Below are 27,182 nucleotides of genomic sequence, written 5' to 3'. Positions count from 1 at the left end.
ACGAATAGAATTATGGTCACTGGCCCCAAAGTGCTCCCCCACTGACACCTCAGTCACCTGCCCTGCCTTATTTCCCAAGAGTAGGTCAAGTTTTGCACCTTCTCTAGTAAGTACATCCACATACTGAATCGGAAAATTATCTTGTACACATTTAAGAAATTCCTCTCCATCTAAACCTTTAACACTATGGCAGTCCCAGTTGATGTTTGGAAAGTTAAAATCCCTACCATAACCACCGGACTATTCTTACAGATAGCTGAGATCTCCTTACAAGTTTGTTTTGCAATTTCCCTCTATAATACAATCCCAATAAGGTGATCATCCCTTTCTTATTTCTCAGTTCCACCCAAATAACTTCCCTGGATGTATTCCCAGGAATATCCTCCCTTAGCACAGCTGCAATGTTATCCCTTATCAAAAATGCCACTCCCCCTCCTCTTTTGCCTCCCTTTCTATCTTTCCTGTAGCATTTGTATCCTGGAACATTCAGCTGCCAGTCCTGCCCATCCCTGAGCCATATTTCTGTAATTGCTATGATATCCCAGTCCCATGTTCCTAACCATACCCTGAGTTCATCTGCCTTCCCTGTTAGACCCCTTGTATTGAAATGAATGCAGTTTAATTTATTAGTCCTACCTTGTCCCTGCCTGCCCTGACTGTTTGACTCACTTCTGTTCTCAACTGTACCGTCTCAGATTGATCTCTTTCCTCACTATCTCCTGGGTCCCCCCTCCGCCACTAGTTTAAATCCTCCCAGCAAGTCTAGCAAATTTCCCTGCCCGTATATTAGTCCCCTTCCAATTTAGGTCCAATCCGTCATTCTTGTACAGGTCACTTCTACCCCAAAAGAGATTCCAATGAGCCTAAAATGTGAATCTTACTCCCATACACCAGCTCCTCAGCCATGCATTCATCTGCTCTATCCTCCTAATCCTGCTCTCACTAGTTAGTAGCACTGGGAGTAACCCAGATATTACTATCCTGAAGGACCTCCTTTTAAAATTCTACCTAACTGTCTGTAATCTCCCTTCAGAGTCTCAATCTTTTCCCTTCCAATGTCATTGGTTCCAATGTGGACAATGACCTCCTGCTAGCCCCTCTCCCCTATGAGAACATTCTGCACCCTCTCTGAGACATCCTTGATCCTGGCACCAGGGAAATGTCTGTCTGTACCTCAGACTACAGAATCTCCTAACACAATTGATCTCTTGGAAGCCGACATACTCCTCGTTGCATTAGAGCCAGTCTCAATACCAGAAACTTGGCTGTTCGTGCTACGTTCCCCTGAGAATCCATCACATTTTCCAAAACAGCATACCTGTTTGAAATGGGTATATCCACAAAAGACTCCTGCTCTAGCTGCCTACCGCTCTTACACTTCCTGGAGTTAACCCATCTATGTGACTGTATCTGAGACTTTCCCCCTTTCTATAACTGCCATCCATCACATACCGTAACTGTTGCAAATTCCTCATCGCTTCTATCTGTCTCTCCAACCAATCCACTCGATCTGATAAGATTCGCATCCAAAAGCATTTATGGCAAATATAATCCGCAGTAACCCTTAAAGTCTCTTTAAACTCTCACATCTGACAAGAAGTACATATCACTGTAAAGGCCATTTTTGCTCCTTCACAATCTGCAGACCCAGAAAATAACTGTCTTATTCCTCCACAAACACTGCCCCAGGTTAAATTAATAGCTATGGCTTATATTTTAAGTTTAATCAAGAGACGTATCTCCAAAAACATATAATCAAGAAAGAATCCACTGTACCCACTACTGCAGCCTTTCTATTGGATAGACTTAAAACAACAATTAACTAATCTGATTCTGTGCTGTGAACTTGGCCCAACCGTTCCTCCAAGATTAGTTGTGAATTTGTTAATTTTCCCAGATGCACTCTGATGTAACACATAATTTGATGCTGTAAAGCTAAAAATCAGAAAAAAAATTTATGACAGAGTCATTTTCTTACTCTATACAACATGGATCCAAAGGTTTCTGAAATAAGGACCAAAACAACAGCTATACATAATTTAACTTTTGGTTCGAAGTAGCAAGGAAATTCAGATTTGATTGACTTAATTCTATTTTATGCTGTCCCCAATTTGCTTGATCATTTATGCTGCTTGTGATCTGTCTAATGAAACATTGTCATTGAAATAATGCCATTCCAAAATGTATTATTAATTTTTTGCACATATGCTAATTTGAAAAAGCTCTAATTTATGCTTGAAATCAAGGTAATTCAGTTTCTGAAACTTTCAAGCCACTATATGGCATTCATTTCCAGTTCATGTTATCCTCCAAGAGAATCTAAGGATAGTGCTTATTTCTTTTTAATCAAACTGTTCAGATTTGCTTCAGATCTCTAGAGCAGGTGGAACTTGAATCCAGGCCTCCTGGTCTATGGGTAGAGGCACTACCATAGAGCCACAAGAGGGCAAAGATAATGCTTGTTATTTGAGAATGGTTCCAAGAAATTGCTAGTTTTAACTAAATAATTAGCTATCCTGGAGGTACTTAATAATGACCTTGGACAACAAATTGCAAGGTGTAAACTGTTCCAATAAAAGTCTTCAAGCTCCTGAATATTTGTGGTTCCATTGAAGCAGTGATGGGATCTTTGCCACGTCAACCAGGCAGCTACCTTTGACAAGTTCCCAATATTCTCTTCTGTAACATTCTGGAATTCATCAATTGTGACGTGTATGTCAAAACAAAGAGAGTGCTATTTATTTATACAGTCTCACTGGCCTCCCCAAAATGGGGAAGTTAATGGAACACTCACCACTCAAATCTGACTGAAAATCTTGTGGGTTACATCAATAAAAAATTTTCATTCATTTAATTGCTGATTCTATGTAACACCCTGCTGTGGATTTTGCCCATGAGTGACCAGCACATAGTAAATTGGCATGATGCATTTGATCAGTAATGGGTATTCTGTTTGAGGATATTAACAAAGTAATTTTAAATTTAAGGTTCTATGAATGAGAAAATTTAATATATTTTGGTCATGAACAGCATATCTCTTAAAGACATTTTTGTTGCATAATAAATTAATAAAATTCCATATCAAGATGATTCACTTTATTTTTCAGAATGCCCCGATGGTTTGCTTTGCAACAATACAATTCCAAGACACTACAAACGATACTCCCATTTGCTGCTCGCTGAAAGTAGAGCACTGGGTCAAAGTGATGTTCAATCCACAGTTCTGCATAGTTCAATTCAAGATGCCTTCACACTTTCACCAGATCCTAACAATAATCATCAATCTTTACAGAACAATCAGTCTCCCTGGATTCAAGAATATCTGACAAACAAAAATCAAAATGCCCTCCTACTGCTAAAATCTCCTGTCTTCAAAGTTAAGGACAAAAGCTCAAAAAAATGCAAAATGGCAAAAGCAACAACAGGAAGCACTTCTGAAAATGTTTCAAGTGTTTCTGCAGCATCACCCAGTAGCCTACACAGAGGATTGCCTAGTTCAGCACCACTGTTAACAAAAGAAATGGAACCTGGGATTAATACAGATAGATATTTTAATGTAAGCAGTACAAAAGTGAAGCTAAACAGTCTTCGAGAAGGCAAATCAACTTCTGACCTTGATTCAAATGCCAGTAATAATAGCAAGGATGTTATCAGTTACTCTCCAGATCAAAAAAGGCTATCTTCAACAAGGAGAAGATTGTTTCATGGTCAAACTATTACTCAGAATTGTAAACTTGAAGATGGCAATATTTCTGACCCTGTAGAGAGTAATAATCATAAGCAAGAATTGGTTCATAAACCTTGTGGTCTTAAGGACACAATCACAACTGATTTTAAAACTATTGCTATTGGTCCAGATTCCAGTCTATTAACTACCAGTGCTAATGTTCTAACTAGAAGTAGAATAAGTATTACAACACAACCACACCAGGCAAAAGCTGTACTGTCAGCATGTAGCAGGATTCCATTGGATAATGAGAAGATGAAACAGATTAGGAACTTGTCACAAACTAATTTAAAAGATTCAAACTTGATTAAATTGCAATCAGTCAATTCAAGTTCTGATAATTTACTGAAGCCTCTTCAAATTAAACAGGAACCAACCAGTTTACCAGATTCCACTCAAGTTAAGCAAGAACCAACCAAATCATTCCAGCTTGCTCAAAGTGTTGTTGTGCAGGAGTTTAATGTTTACTTAGCAAGAAAAGAGAAGGAAGATAATTTTGGCTGTCCTGTGAAAACATCATTGTCTCAGCAATCCTTAATTTCAATTTCATCGAATGTTGTAAAACAGGATAGTTCCCATTTTGAAACTCCTACTTCTTCAAAAAGCATTGGACTTCAAAAGAATAGAATGACTTTGGAAATGGCATCACTGGGGTTATTAGACAGAGGTCCCATAAGAATCCCCAAAAGGAATGATTTAAATAAAGGTTTAAAGCAAGCTGACATTGGAGTTTATTTTGGACTTCAACCCAAAGTCAAAGAGGAGCAAAAATGTTCAAAAACAATACTTCAAGGAAAAGCAAATGAATTGGTTCCTGAGATTTCATATAATGAAAGAAGGCAAAGACAAAGAAAGAGGAAAATAGAAAGCTCTACAGGTGATGAAGCTTCCATCGGCACTGTAGATAAACTTCAAATGGAGCTAGGTGATGGACAACAAGGAAGGACAAAAAGGCAAAGAAATGGAGTAAGCAGATGTAAAAAGAACAAGCAGTGTCCCTTTTACAAGAAGATTCCAGGTAAACCATCAATTTATGTTTTGCTTATGATCAGTTAATTTGTTTTAGATGATAGCTAGGAGTTAAATCATAAGTTACTCTGTCATGATATATTTGTGTAGCATGGGAAAATGTAATTTTACATGTTTACAACTTATAATATTTAATTACGTATTTGTATGATCATTACAGAGAATATGAAGTTTGCAATAGTTCTCAACTCTAGTACTGATGTGTCACTTTTTTGTGTATGCCTTTATATGTAAGCAACAGATAGGGATAACTGTTCAGATTTAGTTGGACTCTGATTAACTGTTAGTCCAATTGACAAGATGGAACAAATGTAAATTTTAAAAGTTAGTCAAGGAAATTTGCATGTTGGTGCCCCTATTAAATTGTAATTCGGTGATTAAATACATGAAGTTCCAACATAAACAAGTGTTTACTCCATAGCACCTTTAACCCTTCCCTTCTAATAAACAAATAGTCCATGTCTCATATCCAAATGTTTTATTACTCATTTGTCATGTATTTAGTCGACCTAATCATTAATATTAAAATATCTTGTGTTTCAAATCCCTCAGCTGATTACATTAAAGTCTTTTAATTTCTCTTCTGACTCTTTGCAGTTCATTTTGGATTTGTGGTTCCTTGTTCTACACCTGCTCAATCACCACTAATAGTCTGCTTCTATCTACTGTCTGGTCCCTGTCACCTCATTGTTTACACTGTTGTGAACAATGCTTCACTTTTTGAAGTATTTGTGTTTATACTTTGTAGGTATTCTCTTTCTGAAGTGTCAGTGAAGACCAATGCTCACTACATTCCCTTCCCACCTACTCCTGGCCAGTCCTGTTCCTCCACTCTGGATTTTTTTTTCAACCTTCTCCAGATTATGTCCATTCAAGCTCTGTGAGGATGAGAGAATGGAAATGGTAGAATGTCTTTTTCTGGTTAATACAAACCTGTCACAAGTGTTGTGCACCAGTTTGGAAAACTTAAGTCTTTTGTTAAAAAGATGAGCAGCAAATTTTGACGAAGGCAAATAGTTGGTTATCTCTCCGGCATAGAAAATAAACCTTGTGTTATGTGTAAAGCAAAGTGCTTTTGAAACAAGAACCGGTTGTATTTATGTAAAACAAGAATTGCAGATACTGGCAATCAGAAACAAAAACAGAAATTGCTGGAAAAACTCAGCATGTCTGGCAGCGTCAGTGGAGAGAAAGCAGAGTTGAAAACAACACATACTGGAGATCACAGTGGGTCAGACAGCATCCATGCAAAGACAGCAAGCTAAAATTTTGAGTCTAGATTAGATTAGATTACTTAGTGTGGAAACAGGCCCTTTGGCCCAACAAGTCCACACCGACCCGCCGAAGCGAAACCCACCCATACCCCTACATTAGCCCCTTACCTAACACTACGGGCAATTTAGCATGGCCAATTCACCTGACCCGCACATCTTTGGACTGTGGGAGGAAACCAGAGCACCCGGAGGAAACCCACGCAGGCACGGGGAGAACGTGCAAACTCCACACAGTCACCTGAGTCGGGAATTGAACCCGGGTCTCTGGCGCTGTGAGGCAGCAGTGGGCGGCACGGTGGCACATCACCGGTGGTGAAGTGTGGTGGGGACAGCATTCATGCTACAGTTGGGGGGCAGGGTGTTGTGGGAATGTTGGGATGTAGGGGGCTGGTGGAGAAAAGATGTTGATAGTTTAGATTAAGTCTTCAGAACATGAAAATGGCAGAGCAATGGAGTGTCTAATTACCAGACCTTTGGGGTGGGGGTAGGAGAGAGAGGACATGGTGATAGACAATGTAAAAGCAAAGCTAAAAGATAAGGAAGAATTTGAAGGAATTGACCTCAATATTAAGTCCAGAAGATTGTAAAATGCTTAGTCTGAAAATGAGATGTTGTTCTCCATATTGTGCTGTGAAAGCAGATTCCTGATGAAGGGCTTATGCCCGAAACGTCGAATTTCCTGTTCCTTGGATGCTGCCTGACCTGCTGCGCTTTCCCAGCAACACATTTTCAGCTCTGATCTCCAGTATCTGCAGACCTCACTTTCTCCCCTGTGAAAGCAGAGTTAATGTTTTGGGTCCAGTAACCCTTCAGAATTGATGGTAGCTAGGTAGGTTATTATTAGCTTCGTATTTTTTTCTTTATCAAACCAGAGGGAAAGCGAAGACATGGCCCAAATGTGGTCAAAAATATAGGATCAGAAGAGAGGTTGAAAGGAGGAACTTGATTTAAAGATCTGGGAAGCTGAAAACATATCCATCAATGGCAGTAATTTAAAATCTGAAATGTGGACCGTGGAGATCTTGAAGGCTTATTGAGTTGGCTGAAGTTAGAGGGAGCAAAGAGGAAGATTATGGATTTATGTTAGTTTTTGGATTCTGAGCCAGTATAAGAAAGCAAGGAGTGGTGGATGAACAGAACTTGGTGTGATTTAAGAGTTTTGGTTTTACTCTTCCCTGCACTCCTTCCCAAAAATGAAAGAAAAATTGTGTCAGTGTTTCCTTCATGTCAGGATTTTTGACTGTTTTTGATAAGTCATCAATATTTGTATTATACAGCAGCAAACAAACTGTCTTCACAACTGTTCTTTGTGCTTTCAGGAACTAATTTCACGGTGGATGCCTTCCAATATGGTGATATTGAGGGTTGTACTGCCTACTTCCTGACTCACTTTCATTCAGATCATTATGGAGGCCTTACCAAGAATTTTAAATGTCCTATTTACTGCAGCACAGTAAGTTATGTAGTATTTGAGAGAGAACTTCTCATATATTATGCATTTGAAACACAAATTTTGGTTTTCTCTCTGCGCCGTAGCAAAGTTCGGTGAACTAGCTGCTAGCCATTTGGCTTATTGGGAATCCAGTTTTGGATGATTGCATTTTTGATTGGTGTGTAATAATTTGTTTTGCTATAGTTGGACATGTAATTAATGTACTTACACTTTCTATTTCATCTTAAAGAATACTGGTGTTTTTTTTGATTGAACAATGCCTTACATCTCTCATTACTGAATGGTGTAAATACATGTACCTGTATTGTAAGCAAATCTAAAGGGTTTTCTGTTAAGTTAGTTCTTGTGGTTATTGTGACATGGTTCTAATTATATCTGTGGTGGATAGCAATTTCTATTAAATAATTCTGTATTGTGGGAAGAGAGAAATAAAATTCCATGGATATTGGAAATCCAAAAAAATGCTGGAACTATTCAACAAATCAGGTAACATTGATGGAGAGAAACCATTAATCTTTCAGGTTGAAGGCCTTTCCTGACTGACATCTAACCAGCAACATACTTTCAGCATTTTCCTTTCTTCAGTTTATATTTTCTGTTTTTACTTTATTTATGCCTGTGTCATTTGTCATAGTCAAACAGCATAGAAACAAATCCTTCGGCCTACCATGATTATGCTGATCATCAAACTATATTGATCCCATTTAGCTGCTCTTGGTCCGTAGCCTACTGTGCCCTGGCATTTTAAGTGCTCATCCTGATACTACTTAAATGATGCAGTAGTACCTGCCTCCATCACCTCCTCAGGCATATTTCTACCACTGTCTGATCTCTTCATGTCCCCTGTCAACCACCCACTATTCACCTTAAACCTACTGGTTTTGCCATGGCAAAAAGTTGCTCACAATCTACCCGATCTATGCTTGTCAAAATTTCTTGTATCTCAATCAGATCCCCTGTTAGCCGCCTCTGCCCCAGAAAAAAAAATAATTTAATTTGGTTTAATTTAATTAAATTTAATTTTGATAAATGCTAGATATTGCATTTTGATAAAACAAACAAGGGTAAGATTTGTACAGTTAATGGTAGGACCACTAGATAGTGTTGTCGAACAGAGAGACCTAGCGGTTTGGGTTGCATCACAGGTAGAAAGGGTGGTTAAGGTGTTCCCTTCCCTAGACAATTGGCTTTAGGAGTTGGGATGTTATATCGAGGTTGTAGAGAATGTTGATGAGGCCACTTTTGGAGTACTGTGTACAGTTCTGGTCGCCTTACTTTTGGAAGGTTATTATTAAATTGGCCAGATTCTGAAAAGATTTACCTGGATGTTACTGGGTTACCAGGATGACTGGAGGGTTTGAGTTATAAGAATAGGCTGGGACCTTTTTTCACTAGGGCACAGGAGATAGAAAGGTGACCTTATAGAGGTTTATAAAATCATGACAGGTGAACTTAGGATGAATGGCAAATGTCTTTTCCAGAAGGTGGGGGGCGGGGGGAGACAAAGTTGGGAGGGGGGGCCGGATTTAAGATGAGAAGAATGGCAACTTTTTCACACTGGTTTGTACGTGGAATGAACTGCCAGAGGAAGTGGTTGTTATAAGTACAGTTACAAAATTTAAAAGACATTTGGATAAGTACATGAATAGGAAAGGTTTAGAAGGGTATGGGCCAAAAGGACGCAAGGGGCTAGTTTAGTTTGGGAAATTTGGTCGTTATGAACGAGTTGGACTGAATGTTCCGCTTCATGCTGCATGACTCTAAAACAAATGCAGCCTTTCCAGTTTCTTCTCCTAACTGAAACTTCTCAACTCTGGCAACATCCTGGTGAATCTCCTCAGCAGGCTGTCCAGTGTAATCATGTCTTTCCGATAGTATGGTGACCAGAACAACAGAGTGGTTAAGCCGCAGATGGAACAATGCTGTATAAAGTTGCACCGTGACTTCACTGCTCTTGTATTCTACACCCTTGCAAATGAAGGCAAGTATCCCAGATGCCATCTTCATTACCCTATCCTACCTGCTGACACCTTATACACCAAGATCCCTTTGTTCCTGTGTACTCCCGAGAGATCTACCATTTGTTGTGTTAAGTCCCTTCCCTCATTAGACCTCTCAAAATGCATCATCTCTCACTTATCAGGGTTAAATTCCATCTACCGTTGCTTTGTCCAATTTACCAATTAATCAATACCAAACTGTAACCTGAGACCATCCTCATCCGTATCAACAACATCACCAATTTTTGTGTCATCTGCAAACATAGTAATTGCATCTTCTACATTTACATTTTGTATGTAATAAACATAAAAGTCCCAGCACTGATCCATGTGCAACACTGCTGGTCATAATCTTCCAATCAAAAAAAACCCTCCACCGTCATCCTTTGTCTCCTATTTGCACGCCAATTTTTGATTGAATTTGTCAACTTGGACTCTTACTTTTTGGACCAAGCTTCCATGTGGGACCTTGTCAAAGGCCTTACTGAAGCTCTTGTAAACCGCATCAGCTGAACAACCATCATCAGTATGTTTAGTCACCTTTCTAAAACAACTCAATTAAATTAGTCAGGCAGGATCTCCTTCCAACAGGCTTCCAGTCTGAAAAACAACCCTCCACCACCACCCTCTGCCTTGTACCTTCGAGCCAGTTCTGTATCCAAATGGCTAGTTCTCCCTGTATTCCATGAGATCTAACCTTGCTAATCAGTCTCCATGTGGAACCTTGTCGCATACCTTACTGAAGTTCATATAGATCATGTCCACCACTCTGCCCTCATCAATCCTCTTTGTTACTTCAAAAAATTCAATCAAGTTTGTGAGACATGATTTCCCACGCACAAAGCCATGTTGACTATCCCGAATCAGTCCTTGCCTTTCCAAATACATGTACGTCGTGTCCCTCAGGATTCCCCCCCAGCAACTTGCCCACCACTGCTGTTTGTCATTTTTATAAACTACCTGGATGAGGGGATAGAAGGATGGGTTAATAAATTGGTGCATGACACTTAAGATCAGTAGAGTTTTGGATAGTGCAGAAGGATGTTGTAGGTTACAGAGGGACAAAGGTAAGTTGCAGAGCTGGGCTGAGAGGTGGCAAATGGAATTTAATGTGCGAAAGTGTGAGGTGATTCATTTTGGAAGGACTAATGATAAGATTCTTGAGAGTGTGGATGAGCAGAGAGATCTGTGTCCATGTACATAGATCCCTGAAAGTTGCCACCCAGATTGATAGTTGTTAAGAAAGCATACAGTGTTAGCTTTTATTAATAGAAGGATTGAATTTTGGAACCATGAAGTCATGCTGCAGCTGTACTGGACTCTGGTGTGGTGCACTTGGAATATTGCATGCAGTTCTGGTTCCTGTGTTCTCTGAGGGATGTGGAAGCCTTGGAAAGAGTTCAGAGGAGATTTATGAGGCATATAAGATAATCAGAGGGTTAGATAGGATGGACAACGAGAGTCTTTTTCCTCAGATGGTGAAGGCTAGCACAAGGGGGCCTAGCTTTAAATTGAGGGGTGATAGATATAGGACAGACGTCAGAGGTAATTTTTTTTTACTCCGAGTAGAAGGGTGTGGAGCGTACTACCTGCAACTGTAGATTCACCAAATGTAAGGGCATTTAAATGGCTGTAGACATATGGACAAATATGGATGGGCTTCAGATTGGTTTCATATGACGGTGCAACATAGAGGACCAAAGGGCCTGTACTGTACTTCACTGTAATGTTCTATGAAACATCTGTGTTACACCTGCTTAAAACAACTAGCAAAGTTAGGGTCTGGATTACTTTGGGGTCTGGTCTGGTCTATAACACTTCCCACTTACAGAACACGCTGGTTCTGAACTCTCACTTTACTACTTTTAAAAGATTCCCCTTTCCAAACCTTGCCTTACCACCCCTGCAAGTAGCTGCTCCCAGTCTGTCAACCAAATCCTGTCTAATAGTATTGAAATTGGCCTTTTCTAGTTTGAACACTTTACTTCTATACTATCCTTATCCCTAAGGGCTTTGAAACTTAGAGTAATGGTCACTGACGCTTAAACCACTTGACTGGCATGATTCCCGAGGAAAAGGTCTAGCACTGCTCCTTCTCTGGCTGAACTATCTACATACTGGGAGAAAGTCAGGACTGCAGATGCTGAAGATCAGAGTAGAGAGTGCAGTGCTGGAAAAGCACAGCAGGTCAGGCAGCATCTGAGGAGCAGGAGAATCGACGTTTCAGGCATATTCCCTTCCTCGGGAATCCTGATGAAGGGCTCATACCTGAAACATAGATTCTCCTGCTCCTCAGATGCTGCTTGACCTGCTGTGCTTTTCCAGCACCACATTATCTATGTATTAGCACAAATTGCTCTCCTGAATGCATTTTAAAAACTCCACCTGGCTAATCTTTTTACACTTGGGCGATCCCAGTTAATGTTAGCAAAGTTTGAAATCCCCTGCTATTTCTATCATATTTCTGTGCTATGTCTACACATCTGCTCCTCTATCTCCTTCTGGCTATTGGGAGGTCTGTAATATAATCCCAGCAACATGGTCATCTCTCTCTTGTTTCCAAGCTCTATCCAGAGGCCTCATTTGAAGAGCCTTCTTAGATATCCTGCTTCAGTACTGCAATGATGGTTTCCTTTTTCAATTAAACAATGCCCCCTCCTCTCTTACATTCCTCTCATCTTGTCTGTAACTCCTATACCCTAGAATGTTAAGCTGCCAGTGTAGTCCTTCCTTCAACCATATCTCCGTGATTTCAGTAATATCATTCCTGCATGCAGAAAGTTGGTCCACTTTACCAGTCAGACTCCTTGCATTAAAATAGATAAGTTAGCTTTCCGGTCATCCCATGTGCCTTGTCATGCCCATGTCTTCCCTGCCTCCTGGACTGTGCTGGTATTCCTTCTATATCTGACTGAATCTTGTTCCTGACTTTATATTTATTTTCTGCCCGAACCCCCAGACAACCCCCTTTTTAAAAAAAAAAGCACGAGCAAACCACCCAGTAAGGACATTGGACCCATTCGGATTCAAGTGCAACCCATCCAGCTTGTACAGGTCCCACCTACAAAGAAACTGTCACAATGATCCAAAAATCTAAAACCCTCCCTCCTACATAATCGTTTTAGCCACATGTTCAAATGACCTATCTTCCCATTCATGTATTCGGTAGTGCGTGGCACTAGAAGTAATCCAAGGTAACAGCATTCCTAGTCCTCCTTTAATCTACTACTTAACTCTTTGATTTCCTGTTATAGGATGTCATTTATGTTTTTACCCATGTCATCATTCCCAACATTTATCACTACTTTTGTTTGTTACTCTCCCCTTCAGAATGTCATGCAGCCACCTCTGACACATCCCTGGCCCTAGCACCAGGGAGGCAACGGACCATTCAAGAGTAATTTTTGTGGCCACAGAATATCCTGTCAGTTACCCTTACAATTAAATCCTATCTTTAAGCTTTCCCAGGCTTTTCCTTCCCTGCTGTCTAGCAGAGCCAACTGTATCATACATTGAGAAATCCCTGTTGGAATTGTTTTTAACAAGTTACATTTCTGTAGTGTCACTATTTTGGATTTAAAATTTAATGACCAACATGTTATCACATTCAAAATTTTTTATCCATCAATGAGTTGTTGCTTCTAGAACTCTTTCAAAAATCTACTTGGATTATCATGGACTGACATACAATGTTCTTCATGATAGTCTACATAATTGGACTTGGGAGCAAGTAACTTAATCTCAAAATTTTGAGATTATATCAAACTTGGATGATATATTGAAATATTTGGCTGTACACAAGCAGGCAATGGAACATTCTGTCTCTGAGCTTGTAAAATAGTATTGGGGATATGTTCCCAGGTCTAGTTTTTCACTGCAAAACTCCCTTTCCCATACATCTGAGTTGAGGCTAGGTCATGATCGAGACCTTTGTTCAACTAATTCAGTGGATTTGATACCGTTCAAACATTTATCTTATTAATGATAAGAGCTGCAAAAGATGCTAGAAGGCATCAACTTGCTTACACAATCATAACAGTTGGGCAGTTTAGTAAATCATTCAATTAACTCTATTCCTCTTTAAATTTCAGATAACCAGAAATTTGGTGATATCTAAGCTTAAAGTACAAGCGCAGTATATCTCAAGTCTACCTATGAATACTGAATGTGTTGTGGAGGGAATTAAGGTAGTCCTTTTGGATGCAAATCAGTAAGTATTTTAACAGATCTTCCATGAAAGTTTATAGATATTATAACCTACAACTCTGTTAAACTTTAAGGATAATGTCAGCTGGTCCTATATTGATGTGCAACATTATATTTTGCCTCTGGCTAGTAAGTTTTACTCTATGCCCAACTCCCATATATACCTTTTATATCTTGTCTAATTCTTGCAGTAAAATTCTTGCTTTTAAACTTTTAATAAATGTGTCTCTGTCTGATCAAACTTCCTTTGCCCTCTGCAGACTCAGAAATTCTTTAAGACCTAAAAGTCTGTCTTGTTTGGCTTTCTGCTATTGTTGTTTCACAAGAAGTTCAGTTTCCAAATGGCATTATTTTGATTTCTTTGCAGCTTAGTCTAATCTTAACTTGGTTCCCAATCCACAACTTTAGTTATTCAGCTGTCATCTTTCATGTTTGCTACGCCTTCCCTTTGCCTGCCTTTATGGAAAGGTTTCAACCACCTCTCTCTGGAAGCTGTGGCCTAAGCTTCTCAATCTATCAACTGTGGTGTATTTTGCCAAATCACAAATCTTTGCCTGGCTTTAATTTTTTGAAGCATTCAGGTCAGTTTCAGAACAATCTCTGTCTACAATGTTTAGTGTTTATCATTTGACATCTATACCTAAGCTGACACTTGAGGTAGCGTTATGAGATATTGTGTTATAGGCTATCTTTATTAACTCATTCACCAGCTCGCTATTTTCATTAATATAGGGTTCCCGTTCATTCATTCGTAACCCTTCACTAACTTGTTATTTACTATAATACCGTTTCATTCATTCATTCATTCGTAAATCCATGGTTCTCTGCTACGAAAATTTAAAAACAACCATTTCGAACCGATTACTGCATTTCCACACTTTATTGGCCTCTGCTACAAGCAGGGTTTACCTCTGAATAAGTGCAGATTACAGAACAATACCATCCCCGATAAGTCTCCATGAAGCATCCTGGCAATGCTTTTCTACAACCTCTATCATCTGGGAGAAGGTATAGAAGCCTGAACACATGCACCGGCTGGTTTCAAAACGGTTTCTACCCTACTGTTGTTAGAATACTGAATAGATTCTCAAACTATTAGCATTCGCCTGTACCTGTGTTTTGGATTTTGCTGCTGTTTACCTATTACTTACTTATCTATGCTATTTAACTATGTGATCTGTCTGTATTGCTCGCAAGACAAAACTTTTCACTGTGCCTCGGTACACGTGACAATAAATTCAATTCATTATTAATCAGCCCTCACCAACCATTTCATACTGAACAATATCATCCCCATCAAGTCTTCACGAAACATTATAATATTAATCAGCCCTTCCCAACCATCTTCTGGACATGATTGATTAAGTACTGTTAAATACTTTTTAACTGGGCCATTATCTCTGTGTTTCCATGCAATTGCATGAATGAATGAAACTCATCCTGACAAATAGTAAATAAATCTTTCAACCCAGCTGCAGTAATTAGTTTCATACCCTTTATTCTTTTAAGTATAGGTTCAATTTTTAACTTATTTACAGCAAATAGGCCTAGCATTTTTACTACATTTACGACTTTAAAAGACGAACTAACATCTCTTGATTATGCAAGCAAATCAGCACTCTTGATCCCATCAGAAGTAACAGCCAGCAATTAGCATGTATTTTAACTCCTCTCCTGCCTCCCAGGGGAGAAACCCTTTAAAACTTTCTGTACTAGAGATAAAAAATGTATCACCATAGTAATGGATTTTTAATATATGTAAGAACTGTGTGTAAAGGGGCTCTTGTAAGAATGTTTTTCTTGGGATTCTGTTGCCACCTTGAACTTGTGCTGTGATTGCTGAATAAAAGAGACTATTTCGCCACTCACCAATTTCAGTTGTTATTTGAACACAATTCCACGCAATATAAGTTTTATTCAGTGTAGGCATCACTGGGACTGAGAGATATGCATATGACTTACCTCATGTACTTTGGGAACTTTTAGTTCTACATTCAAAAATTGTGATTGTAAGAAACGTTCACAATGTGTAGATGAAGTGAATGTGAGATCAGTGAGTGGCAAAAATAATCTCTTTATTGAACATCCACAGTTCAAGGTAGCAATGGAATCCAAAACACAGTTTTGCAATAGCTATTTTTCTACACTGTTTTTACATATATTAAAATTTTAGCACTATTGTGTGCCTGTTGTACACAGGTTTGCGTGGCATTTGTCCTGGGGAAACAGGAGATGGTTTAAGGACTTGATAAATGCTGGCTGGTACCCCTAGTGCGACTAGAATGTCTGTTCAGTCTGAACATATATAATTAAGAAATGTTAATCCGTTTTTGTCTTTTTTAGTTCGTAATGTTAGTAAAAATACTAGACCTACATGGTCTAAATAAGTGCGAAAGTATACATGTGCTAAATAAAGGTATAGAGGATATTAAACTGATCTCCCAGAGCTGGGCCATGAAATTTCATTTACTATTCCCAGTTTTGACAGTTGTTATACGCTCATTCATGTGGTTTCATGGAAGTGCTATTTTGATAGTAAGTTTCTTAAAGTGGGTAGTGTCCCTGTTTAATGTGTATTTAAAAAATATAAGTCCGTATGTTTGTACAAGGTGGTAGTCCTAAATAAAAATTAGAAATAGGTAGTGTATAAAGAAATTTCAAAGAGATGAAGAGCAGCAGACTGTAGGAACATGCTAGTAGAGGAAACTGTTTGTCCTGCAACTTATTCAGATCCTGAGAGATGTTTACTAAGGGGTTAATTAATATTATAATCTTACCATAGTTTCGAGTGAATTATGGAGAAATGATAGTGAGGATGCTATTGTTCTGAATAGCTTACAGTATTAACATTTATTCACGGGTGGCTTTTGATCTAAACACTACTTGATGCATGGTGCTGATAAGAATTGAAAGGTGCAAAGAAACAGTGGGTTGGAAGGGATGTTTAATTTAGTTTATCTTGTAAGAGTAAAATATACTTCAAAATCACAGTTTTATGAATGAGTGAATGGAAATGCAGTATAGCAAACAGAACGCTTGAGTGAGTTCGTAAAGAGAATCAAAAAATAATATTTTTCAGAATTAACACCAAATATCTTTCATTTTAATTGTAAAGTAAAATGACACTGAATTCTACATAGAGGCACATTAGGTCTGATCAAAAGCTGAGTCAGAGGTAAATTTTAAAGTGCCTTCAAGAGGAAGGTGAACCAAAGTGGCGTAAAGAAGAGATTCCAGATCTTTTGGGATGGGCAACTGAAAGTACACCCATCAATGATGGAACATTTAAAATTTGGAGTGTTCAGTGAGGCTGGAATTGGGTGAGCAGAGGTCTGAGTTGTGTAGAGTTCTAGGGTGAGGGAAACTACCAAGTTAGGAACAAAGCCGTGGAGGAACTTGGAAATAGGAATGCGAATTTTAAAGTAAAGATGTTGCTGGACTGGGAACAAATGTAAGCTAACAATCATGGGTGATAAGTTGAATAGTGCAAGTCAGGAGAAGTTTTGGTAGATGTCAGATGCAAGGAAGGTAGCATTGGAAAGATTGGCCAGCACCGGATAGGAATGGCCAAGTTTAGAGATAATGAAGGTTTGAATAAGGATTTCAGCAGCAGATGAGCTGAGACAGAAGTGAATTCCTGCCAGTTGCTTTCTATACCATGTAAAGTACCTAAATTCTATTTTCTCAATGCTGAAATGGCATTTTTTGGCATCTAGGCTTGTTTTCTTTCTCAGACTAGTTATTGATGACTACATGAGAATTTTCTGGCTTTTCCAGAATCTCTCCTAAGAAAACAGGGAAGGGATCACTGAACTCAAAATATTAAATCTGCTTTCTCTCCACCGATGCTGCAAGGACTGCTGGAATTTCTCCAAGCAATTTCTGCTTTTGTTTCAGTCTTCAGAATCTGCAGGTTTTTATTTTATTTAGTGTTGGGAGCTATAATGTTGGTTTAAGTTAGATTTGTTCCCTGACGCAAAATTGCAATCATGTGTCCCATTCTAAACAGGCAAATTGCAAATTAGTAAAGTTAATTTACAAACTGATGCCTAAAATGATAATATTAATCTTGACTTTTAGTATTTGGATACTGTATTAAATAACAGGATTAATTCAATTCTATGGCAAAATCTCAATGTTTTTAGTCTTCCTTGGTCTGTACTTGCTGTCAAAGTTTGTTTTTATGGCCTGACACACTTTCTACCCAAGAATAAAATTTTTACAACTTGTAGCAAACACTTCAAATAACACTTAAGTATATCCCTGGTATGATGAATCATTAAGTTCCAGATACTTGTGTATAGCTTCCTTATGAAAACTTGGTATCTTTGTATATCAGCCTTGATTCTGTGGTTCTGTGGCAGTCTTGCCTCTCAGTGTAGTGAGTTCAAGCCCCAATGTAAGATTTGAACATATAGTTAAGACTGACTCTTTTTGTACTTCATGGAAGTCATATTACATTTAAAGTATTAACGTTTGTTCTCCCATCTTCGATGTTGCCAAACCCGCTGAATATTTCCAGTGGTTCAGATTTTCATTAAACAAACTGGAGTTGTACTTGCTAGTATTTAGAATATTAAGGAGTAATTTGGTTAAAGTTTCAAAGCTCAGGGGAACCAAAGAGTAGAAACCATCTATCCTTCCAGAGACTTCGGAACTAGAGGGCACAGGCTCAGGGTGAGAAGGGAAAGATGTAAAAGGGACCTAAGGGACAACGTTATCATGCAGAGGGTGGTGCATGTATGGAATGAGAGGAGGTAGTGGAGGCTTGTACAATTACAGCATTTAAAAGGCATCTGGATGGGTATATGAATAGGAAGGATTTAGAGGGATATGGGCTAACTGCTGACATATGGGACTAAATTAGGTTATGATATCTGGTCAACATGGACGAGTTGGATCGATGGATCTGTTTTCATGCACATCTCTATGACTCTATGAATGACATTAGAAAAGGATGATGAAAGTTTGAAAACTTGTTCTGCAAATGAAAATGACACTTGGTCAATTAATTTTCAAGTTGCAATTAATAGCTGACTTTGCAAAACTGAAGTCTATTCAGAGTGGGGTTGTCAATCAACAGTAATTCTTTTTTGGTATGGTGAAGCAGGCTCAAGGGGCTAATTAATCTACTCCTGTTCTTATCTATTCCCTTTACTAATTCTTTCATTTTTCATACTGTTGGAGAACTTGGTGTTGTAAAGAGATATTGGAGTAGGCTTGGTAGCAAAGATCGCAAAAACAATTAACATTGAATTTTTATATTGTTCAAATCTTTTATGAACGACCATTTTGTACTATAAAACCACTAACTTCTATTCTAACTTGAATTGTCTATAAATATTCTGCAGTTGTCCAGGTGCTGTCATGTTGCTGTTCCAGCTTCCAAATGGTAAAACATTATTGCATACTGGTGATTTTCGAGCTAATGCTTCCATGGAGCGCTACACTCATCTCATGGGGCAAAAGATTCATACTCTTTATCTGGATACCACGTAAGAGAACTTTATTACATGAATCGGAATAGAACTTTTTGTTATAAAATTGTTGTTGTTGTTAAACCTGTGTTATCCAATGCATTAGTTGATTACATGTAAACTGAAGATGAGTAATAGATATTGTCATTAGGCAGGTGATATCAGTATTTACATTCGCATTTTATTTTAATTTTATTTTGTAAATTAGAAATAAAATGTGCACTTCTTTAATTGTGTGCACTTTATTTAATTAGTATCTACAATAATGTACAATGCAGTAAAAGCTCGACTTTACTACTATGTAAACACCAGCAACATTGTATGGAGAGGTGGAGTGAGCTTTGGGTTGCCAACTGAACCAATTGCAATAAAAATAAGTAGTTCCAACGATGCAAGTGATGACAGTAGGTAAGCAACATCTAACCACATTCTAGATGGAGAGATGGGCAGGTTAACATGTCTTGTTGTGCAAGTCCACTTTCTAATCAACAACTGCTCAGCAGCTGAACAAAATCGCAAGAGATCGCACTAAGACATGCTGACGTCTGATCGACTTACATCAGAATTCTAACCTTTTCTGAAAGAGTAGATTTGCCACTGGTGATGATGCTAGTTAAGCAACTGGGCATACAGAACACAATCACTTGGATTGTATGTAAGGAATTTTCTTCTAAATGATGATGAATGGTGCAGCCACGTCATTACCTTCATGAAAAAAAAGCATAGCACTACAACTAAATTTCAGGAAACACAAATATTCCAATTTTATTCTTTCCATTGATTATGCAATATTTGTGAATTATGATTTTGGTTTGTGAATCTCAAACCACTGTTTGCATTTCTCATGCCTGCCCCCGAAAAGCAATAATTAGAATAGAGTACGTAACAAGGATGCTTTTTGTCATGAATCATTACTAAGACATTTGATATTCTTATTATTCGTGTAATCTGGTTTCTTTTGGTAGATACTGCAGTCCAGAATACACCTTTCCTTCTCAGCAAGAAGCCATCCAGTTTGTTGCTAATGTTGCCTTTGAAACTGTAATGATGAAACCTAGGACATTGATTGTCTGTGGTACTTATTCTATTGGAAAAGAAAAAGTTTTCCTAGGTAAGAATTCTGGATGGTGTTATGTAAGTTCAGTATGTGCATTTAAGAGAAAAATCCCCTCAGTCTGCTGTCTCTTTCCTTCCCTCCCTCTCACCCATCCTTCCAACAGAATTGTTAAATTACTTTGAAATTAGATTTAATTGATTAATGATGGATATAGTTGCTGTCATCATATCTGAAGCCTTCACATTTTCTATGTGAAAGACAATAGCTATAATAATGTGACTATGTAACAGATGAACTAAGGGGATAACCTGAAGGCAAGGCCAGCTTCAATTGAATATTCTTTTACTCTGAATTTATATTCCGTGTAGTGTAAGCAGATCTTTCTCATAATGCCTGAAATTTTATTTATAGGCATTGATCAATTTGGCTTATAATTACATCTTGACAGTTTGTCAAAGAACACTTAGTATTCAAAAGGAAAGTGAGCCAATCTGAGAAGAAGAAAAATGAAGGAAAGATAGGAAACACTGAATTAAACAATCTTGCATAAAACAAACACAAGTTTTTGATTGTGGGAGGAATTTAAGATTCAAAATTCACATATTTTGCATAAAACTACCTAAAAATATGAATTCAAGTGTACAGAGAAACACTTATGGCAACTTGTGCTGTGTATTAGGATCTGTTCATGTTTTTCCCACCTAGGGAAAAATGATGATTAACCATTTATGAATTTCTTTGTTGGGGTAAAGGGGGAGATTTCAGTGAATTAACAAGGCAATTTCTTAATGGTGAGTTTGATAATCTTGATAACTGACCTGTGTTGACATTTTGTATAGTGTTGACATTTTAGCCAGATTCCCTGGGTTTTGGTGGAACGAGAAAGAGTTCATGTGACTGATATTAGAATACTAGCTTTCCAAAGAAATAAGTTTCCAATGGAATTCTCTAAGCCCAATACCTGTAACTGAATTGGGTATGCACTTTAAGGCATTGAAGTCCATTTCTTAATTCGCTTGGACGGTGTGCACTACTCTCTCTCTCTAATTAATTTAGATAAACATAGGCTTGTAATCAAGGTTTGTGCGAAGATTTGTAGCTCGGGTGCTCGTTGTTGTGGTTCTGTTCACCGAGCTACACAAAATTCCAGGTTCGCCGAGCAACAAAAACTTCCAGCTCGGCGAACGGAACCACAACAATAGGCTTGTAATTGTATCTCTCATTGGCTATTTGGAAAAGAAGTGGGTGGAACAAACCAAAAGCTAAGATTTTTAAAATGTTTTATCCAATTGTGCATTTTGTTTTTAAAGCTATAGCTGAGGTACTTGGATGTAAGGTTTCTATTACTCGAAATAAACTGGAAATTCTGCAGTGTTTGAATTCTGACCAGATAAACTCTGCCATCACTACAGACTGGGAAAGCTCTCAACTTCATTTACTGCCTATGATGCAAATTACCTTTAAGGTAGGTTATCTTGAATACATCTTTTTATAAAGAGATTATAGACTTTGCACATAAAGTACTGGCGATAATCTGGAGAAATTAGGTGTTAAATTGGCATCAAATATAATTGCTGACATTAAAGTTGATGGAGAAACTGCAAGAAAGCACAAACTCTACCTGTAGTCTAATTAAAAGCTAACTTTGTATGTTTTATCTGGCACATTGACAGCCTGCAAGAGTGTAAGCTAACTCCTGTGGAAGCCATTTGTAAACGGAAGTGTTACACCGCTGCAGATAATGTGTTGTAAATATATTTTCCTACTCCTGCATTGAAGTGTTTATGGCATTGTTTTACTTTTCCTCTTCTATGGGTTCTTTGTCTTGAGATTCAGGCATGAGTGCTGTGGTATGTGAGTAAAGCATACAGTTTCGACAGAAGTAGACTGGATCGATCAATATTTGTTATTTTACATTTTTTTGATATCCAAAATAGTTGCCATTAGTAATATGCAAGGATGCTAACTACTTTGTTATCATACAGAAGTTCCTCAGATTCAATTTCAAGGTGCAATTTAAAGTACTAGTCAGCTGTGAGATTTTCGTGAGTGACTTGTTTGTCGTCTCACGTTATTTCAGAATGTGGTATCTTCAAGAATTTATCCCAGGAAATCAGCTTATGAACCCCATCTGGCATATTTTCCCAATGTTGGTACTAGTCATGTACACTTTCCTGACAAAATCAGACACCAAGTACTCAGCTGCAAGGGACTCTGATCAAGAGCAAATGAATAGCAAGGAGATAGCTTTGGTGCATTTTAATGATTAAAATAAGGGCAAACATAAACTACTTCTAGCTTATAGTAATAATATTAATTGCTTAATTGTTCAAAATTAGTAGCAGCTGCATCAACTAATAATTCTGCCTGTATACCCATATAATAAGATGGTATGTCAGGTTTATTTTGGACTAGTTCTCCATGTTGCAGTTAGAGATTGTAGCCATCGTCACCCAGGGTCAAAGAAGCAATGTTCCTGTTTGAGAAATGAAAGTCCCAATCAACTAGGAAGCCAGAAAGCTTTGCCTTTCTTCATAAATGTTTCTTTATGTATTTCTTTTATTCCAAAGGTACCTCAAATATTTAGTCTGTTCTTCTATAATGCGATGGTTGCGTTCTTGTGCAACCCTGCATTACAGAAAAATCACACTTTAGTAACAGCACTTAGTGTTGGTGCTGTAATTACATGAAAGCCAACACACGTTTTAAAAGTTTGTTCTTTAGAAACAGCATCTCAATTTGTCAATCACGTTAGTTAATTCGTGTTGACAAAATGTGTATTATAACAGAAATACATTGAAGAGTTAGACTAATTATTCTTTCTCTCGATTGCCCTTACGATGCATGAACTTCATTGGTGTTGAATAGACTTGATTCTTTCATCTTTTAGATTAGAAGGGTCAAATGTGTATCTAGCCCACAACATTTTATTTGACTGTCATATTATTGAAACTTACCCTTAAGAAAATACCCTAGTTAGTTCCTGCAGGTTATCTACTTATTGGACTTGTAGCAGGACTTTCTGGAATATGTTTAGCATTTGTAATTTTATTGAACTTTTATGGTTCATGTCATAGCTATTTTTATTTCATGAGATATTTTGTTTTTGAAAGCTTTATTATTTGGTATTCTTTTGGTTTTGTGCAAAGTCTGTCTTTCTAATGGCTATTGGTTTTCATTTTCAAAAGTTAATTAATAACTAATATGTGGAATGTAGCGCTGGAAATAGAAAATATTGGAAATGTCCTAAGTAATGGTGATAATTAAACATTCATTTATTTGTTTGTTCAGAAAGATGTAAAAGATCCCATGTTACTATTTTAAAGGAGGATAGGGAAAGGATCGTTGGTTCCCTGGCCAATATTTATCACCCAATCAAGACCATAAAATTATTATCGCATTATTATTTATGCTCGTGACAGCTGATATACTTCCTATATTACTTTCAAAAATATTTAACTGTCTGTAAAGTACTTTAATACATCTGGTTGCAGTGAAAAACACTCACTGGGTTTTTTCTTCAATCTGATTTTGAGTGGAAAGCATTTCCTGTCACATGATTTTGTCCACTTTACAGTTAACAGCAACAACACTCCCCTTTAACATTCAAAGACCTTTGGAAATTTGAGGCCTGTTAGTAGGGAGAAGGTAGCACACTGCTAATATCAGTGAACAAGCATGGATTCAAATCCAACCATTGGAGGTTATGTAATATTCCTGGTAGTATCACATACTGGTAATATAACTGGACAATTAGGAGTTATGGATTCAAATCTAACCATAAGGGTTTGTGTAATTTACCTGTAAAAAGTCTGGCAAGCTAGTTTCAGTAATTGTAACCATGAAAGAACCTCTCATTTTAAAAAAAACACAAATCTGATTTCCTACTGTCATCTAGAGAAGGAAATCTATATCCTTACCTGTCTGGCTTACATATGACTCCTATAAACAGGGATGTGATTTACTGGTAACTGTCCTTATGAAAATAGCCTAGATAGTCACTTAGTTCAAGGGTTATTAGAGATGGGCAACAAACCCTGACCTTGTCAGCTCAAGAAAATAAAACTGCTTCTGATTTTGGAAAAAAGATACTAAAAGTTAATGGCAAGAACTTTGCAGTGGTAGTGATGGAGAAAACATCTGCATTCATGGTGATTGTTGCACTGATATTTACAGCAGTTTGTGGAGCTTGCACGCAAAGTAATAAGTCACTGTCAGTGATTCTGAGCTTCTGAACTTGAGGTGTTTCTTGCTGTATCCATGCTCCATCACCAATTGCAACACTAAGGTAATCCATGAATGTCCCAGCTGTGTTTTAAGTAGTATGCTAAATTCACATCTAAGTAATTTCTGGTCCTGAGAAATTAATTCTATATTTGTGAAATATCAAATTTCTTCATAAGTTTCCCAATTCCATTGTATTTTTAAAGCTTGTTTGTAATTTAGTTGCTTGTATTCATCCAATCGTTTATTCAAAATTTAAAAATTTGAGTGAACAGTGTCAGCTTCCAGGTTTTCTGCCTATGATTGACTGCTTGCCATACTTCTATTTTGTTGAACAAGATTTTCTTTGAAGTTACTGGTGAGTGCTTTTGCTTTGTCTTTGACTACAAAATCCAGCCTGTTAGATGGGATGATGGTCACAGTGTAGGCTTTTAAGGAAGATATTAAAGTAGCAGGGGAAAGTGTTGGGATTCAAGTAGGATTGTAAAACTTTAATCTTTGCATCTAGTTGTCAGCAGTGCTGTGATAGTATGAGTATTCTGCTTTGCTCACACTTGTAGAATCAATGAATCTGTGTGTCAAAACCATTTAATACTTGAATTAGACAAGTGGTGACAATTATTTGAATAGAACTGAAAATTTAAGGACAAACTGCTAAATTCTGCTATGATTCAATTTTATGTATTTTGTGATTGATATATACTTTGGCATTTAAAAGGTTAATCAGTATAAAGGAGAAAGCTGGGATTCATTTTTGTTTAATTTAGAATGACCTTTAACTCCGGAAAATAGTTAAGTTATTTGGGCTTCTCACGTGAGAGATAATGTTAAATTTTACTAGTCTCTATGGGATATCCTCTATATACTTCCTGAGTTTATGGTTTCCTGAGATAGCTAGTAGGAGCTAATTAAGCTGTTTCAACAAGATGGGATACTTCTCCTGTGTAAAAACAAAAAAAAAGATAAGTTTCAGTACTTTGTTTACAAAAAACAGAAGTTGTTGGAAAAGCTTAGCAGGTCTGGCAGTATCTGTGAAGAGAAACCAAAGTTAACATTTTGGGTCCAGTGACCCTTCCTCAGAATTGATGATAGCTAAGAAAATGTTGGTTTAAATGTTGGGGGGGTTGGGAATGAAGGAAGAGTGGACCAGGATGTCCTGGAAGCAACAGTCCTTGCAGAAGGCATACAAGGGAAGGGAGAGGAATAGGTGCCTGGAGTTGATGGAAATGGCGGCTGATGATCTTTTGGATTGGATGCTGGTGGGATGGTAGGTACAGACTAGGCAAACTCCATTGCTGTTGCAGGAGGGAAGAGCGGGGTGAGGGTGGAAATGCGGGAGATGGGATGTACCTGGTTTAGAGCCCTGTCGACAACGGTGCTGGTGAACCCTTGGTTGAGGAAGAAGGTGGACATTTTGGAGGCTTCCTGATTGAAGTTGGCCTCATCAGAACATATGAGATGGAGACTGAGGAACTGCGAGAATGGAATGGAATCTTTAAACTGGAGGTGAGGATATATAGTCCAGGTAGCTGTGGGAGTCGGTGGGTTTATGGTGGATATTAGTGGGTGAAAAGTGAGGACTGCAAATGCTGGAGATCAGAGTCAAGGTTAGAGTGGTGCTGGAAAAGCACAGAAGATCAGGCAGCATCCGAGGAGCAGAAGAATCGACCTTTCGGACAAAAGCCCTTCATCAGAATTCCTGATGAAGGGCCTTTGCCTGAAACATCGATTTTCCTGCTTCTTGGATGCTGTCAGACCTGCTATGCTTTTCCAGCACCACTCTAACCTTGAGTGGATATTAGTGGCCAGTCTATTCCCAGAAATGGCAACAGATGTCAAGAAAGGGAAGGAAAGAGTCAGATGGATGAGGTAAAAGTGAGGGTGTGGTGGAAATTGGAAGCGAAATCCTTTCTGGATGAGGGGGAGAAGCAGCATTGATGCTATAATCGATATATTGGAGAAAGAGTTGAGTAGAGGCTAGGATAGGTCTGGAACCTGGGTGGATTTAAAGCACAAGGAATGAAACTTCAGTTTGAATCCACGTGGGTTGAATCTGAGCTGGAGGAGGTCACTGAGGAGTGTGGAAACAGGGACAGTATCTGCAGTCCTTTCGGTTTTTATTCAGTAAATTATATAGACATACCCCATGTCTCTTCATGGGGTATGTGGAACAGGCATAACAAGGGTTCATGAAATGCCTATGGCGACCCCTCTGACCTGAAAAAAATGAGATGTATTAAAAGAGAAGTTGTTGATGGTGTGTCCAAGCTCGACCAAGCAGAGGAGGGTGGGACGGTACAGGCCTTTGCTCCAGGAAGAAGTGGTGGGGGACGGATGTGTAAAGGGAATATACATCCATGGTAGAGATAGTGACTGGAAATTCCAAAACTGGAGTAAAGCTTCAGAGCAATCATGGATGTATGTGGGCAGGGGCTGGACCGGGGAGAAAAAATTGAGTCAAGGTAGGAAGAGGTGAGTTCTGTGGGGCAGGAGCAGGCTGGAGTAATGGGTCTGCCGGGATTTTCAGAAGGAGATAAAAGTGTTCTGTATGGGGCTGGGTGATCAGCTTGGAGGCAGTGGTGGGAGGGATTGTCAAATGAAGTGAGGTCAGTGACTAGTTGATGCAATGCCCTGATGTGCCATGGTGGGGCCATGGTCCAGGGGAGATATCTGGGGGTTGGTGCTCAGCCTCTGCAATGTAGTTTGACATATTGACCTCTACTACAAAGCACCCT

At 38.4% G+C, this 27,182-nt stretch overlaps 1 protein-coding gene across 2 annotated transcripts in view; it reads left to right on the top strand.

The window, feature by feature from the left end:
- dclre1a (DNA cross-link repair 1A (PSO2 homolog, S. cerevisiae)) overlaps window positions 1-27,182 on the top strand; it is a 76,271-nt gene that overhangs the window by 37,328 nt on the left and 11,761 nt on the right. For both annotated transcript variants that reach the window (XM_060842111.1, XM_060842110.1), the window contains exons 2-7: window positions 3,108-4,745; window positions 7,350-7,483; window positions 13,575-13,693; window positions 19,041-19,184; window positions 20,132-20,277; window positions 21,534-21,688. In XM_060842111.1, the coding sequence (XP_060698094.1) occupies window positions 3,108-4,745; window positions 7,350-7,483; window positions 13,575-13,693; window positions 19,041-19,184; window positions 20,132-20,277; window positions 21,534-21,688 (2,336 nt within the window). The remainder of the gene's footprint in view (window positions 1-3,107; window positions 4,746-7,349; window positions 7,484-13,574; window positions 13,694-19,040; window positions 19,185-20,131; window positions 20,278-21,533; window positions 21,689-27,182) is intronic.

The sequence above is a fragment of the Hemiscyllium ocellatum genome, chromosome 22, assembly GCF_020745735.1.
Source record: "Hemiscyllium ocellatum isolate sHemOce1 chromosome 22, sHemOce1.pat.X.cur, whole genome shotgun sequence".
NCBI lineage: Eukaryota > Metazoa > Chordata > Chondrichthyes > Orectolobiformes > Hemiscylliidae > Hemiscyllium > Hemiscyllium ocellatum.
Note: the sequence above shows the minus strand (reverse complement) of the source record. Positions and strands in the feature narration are given on the sequence as shown.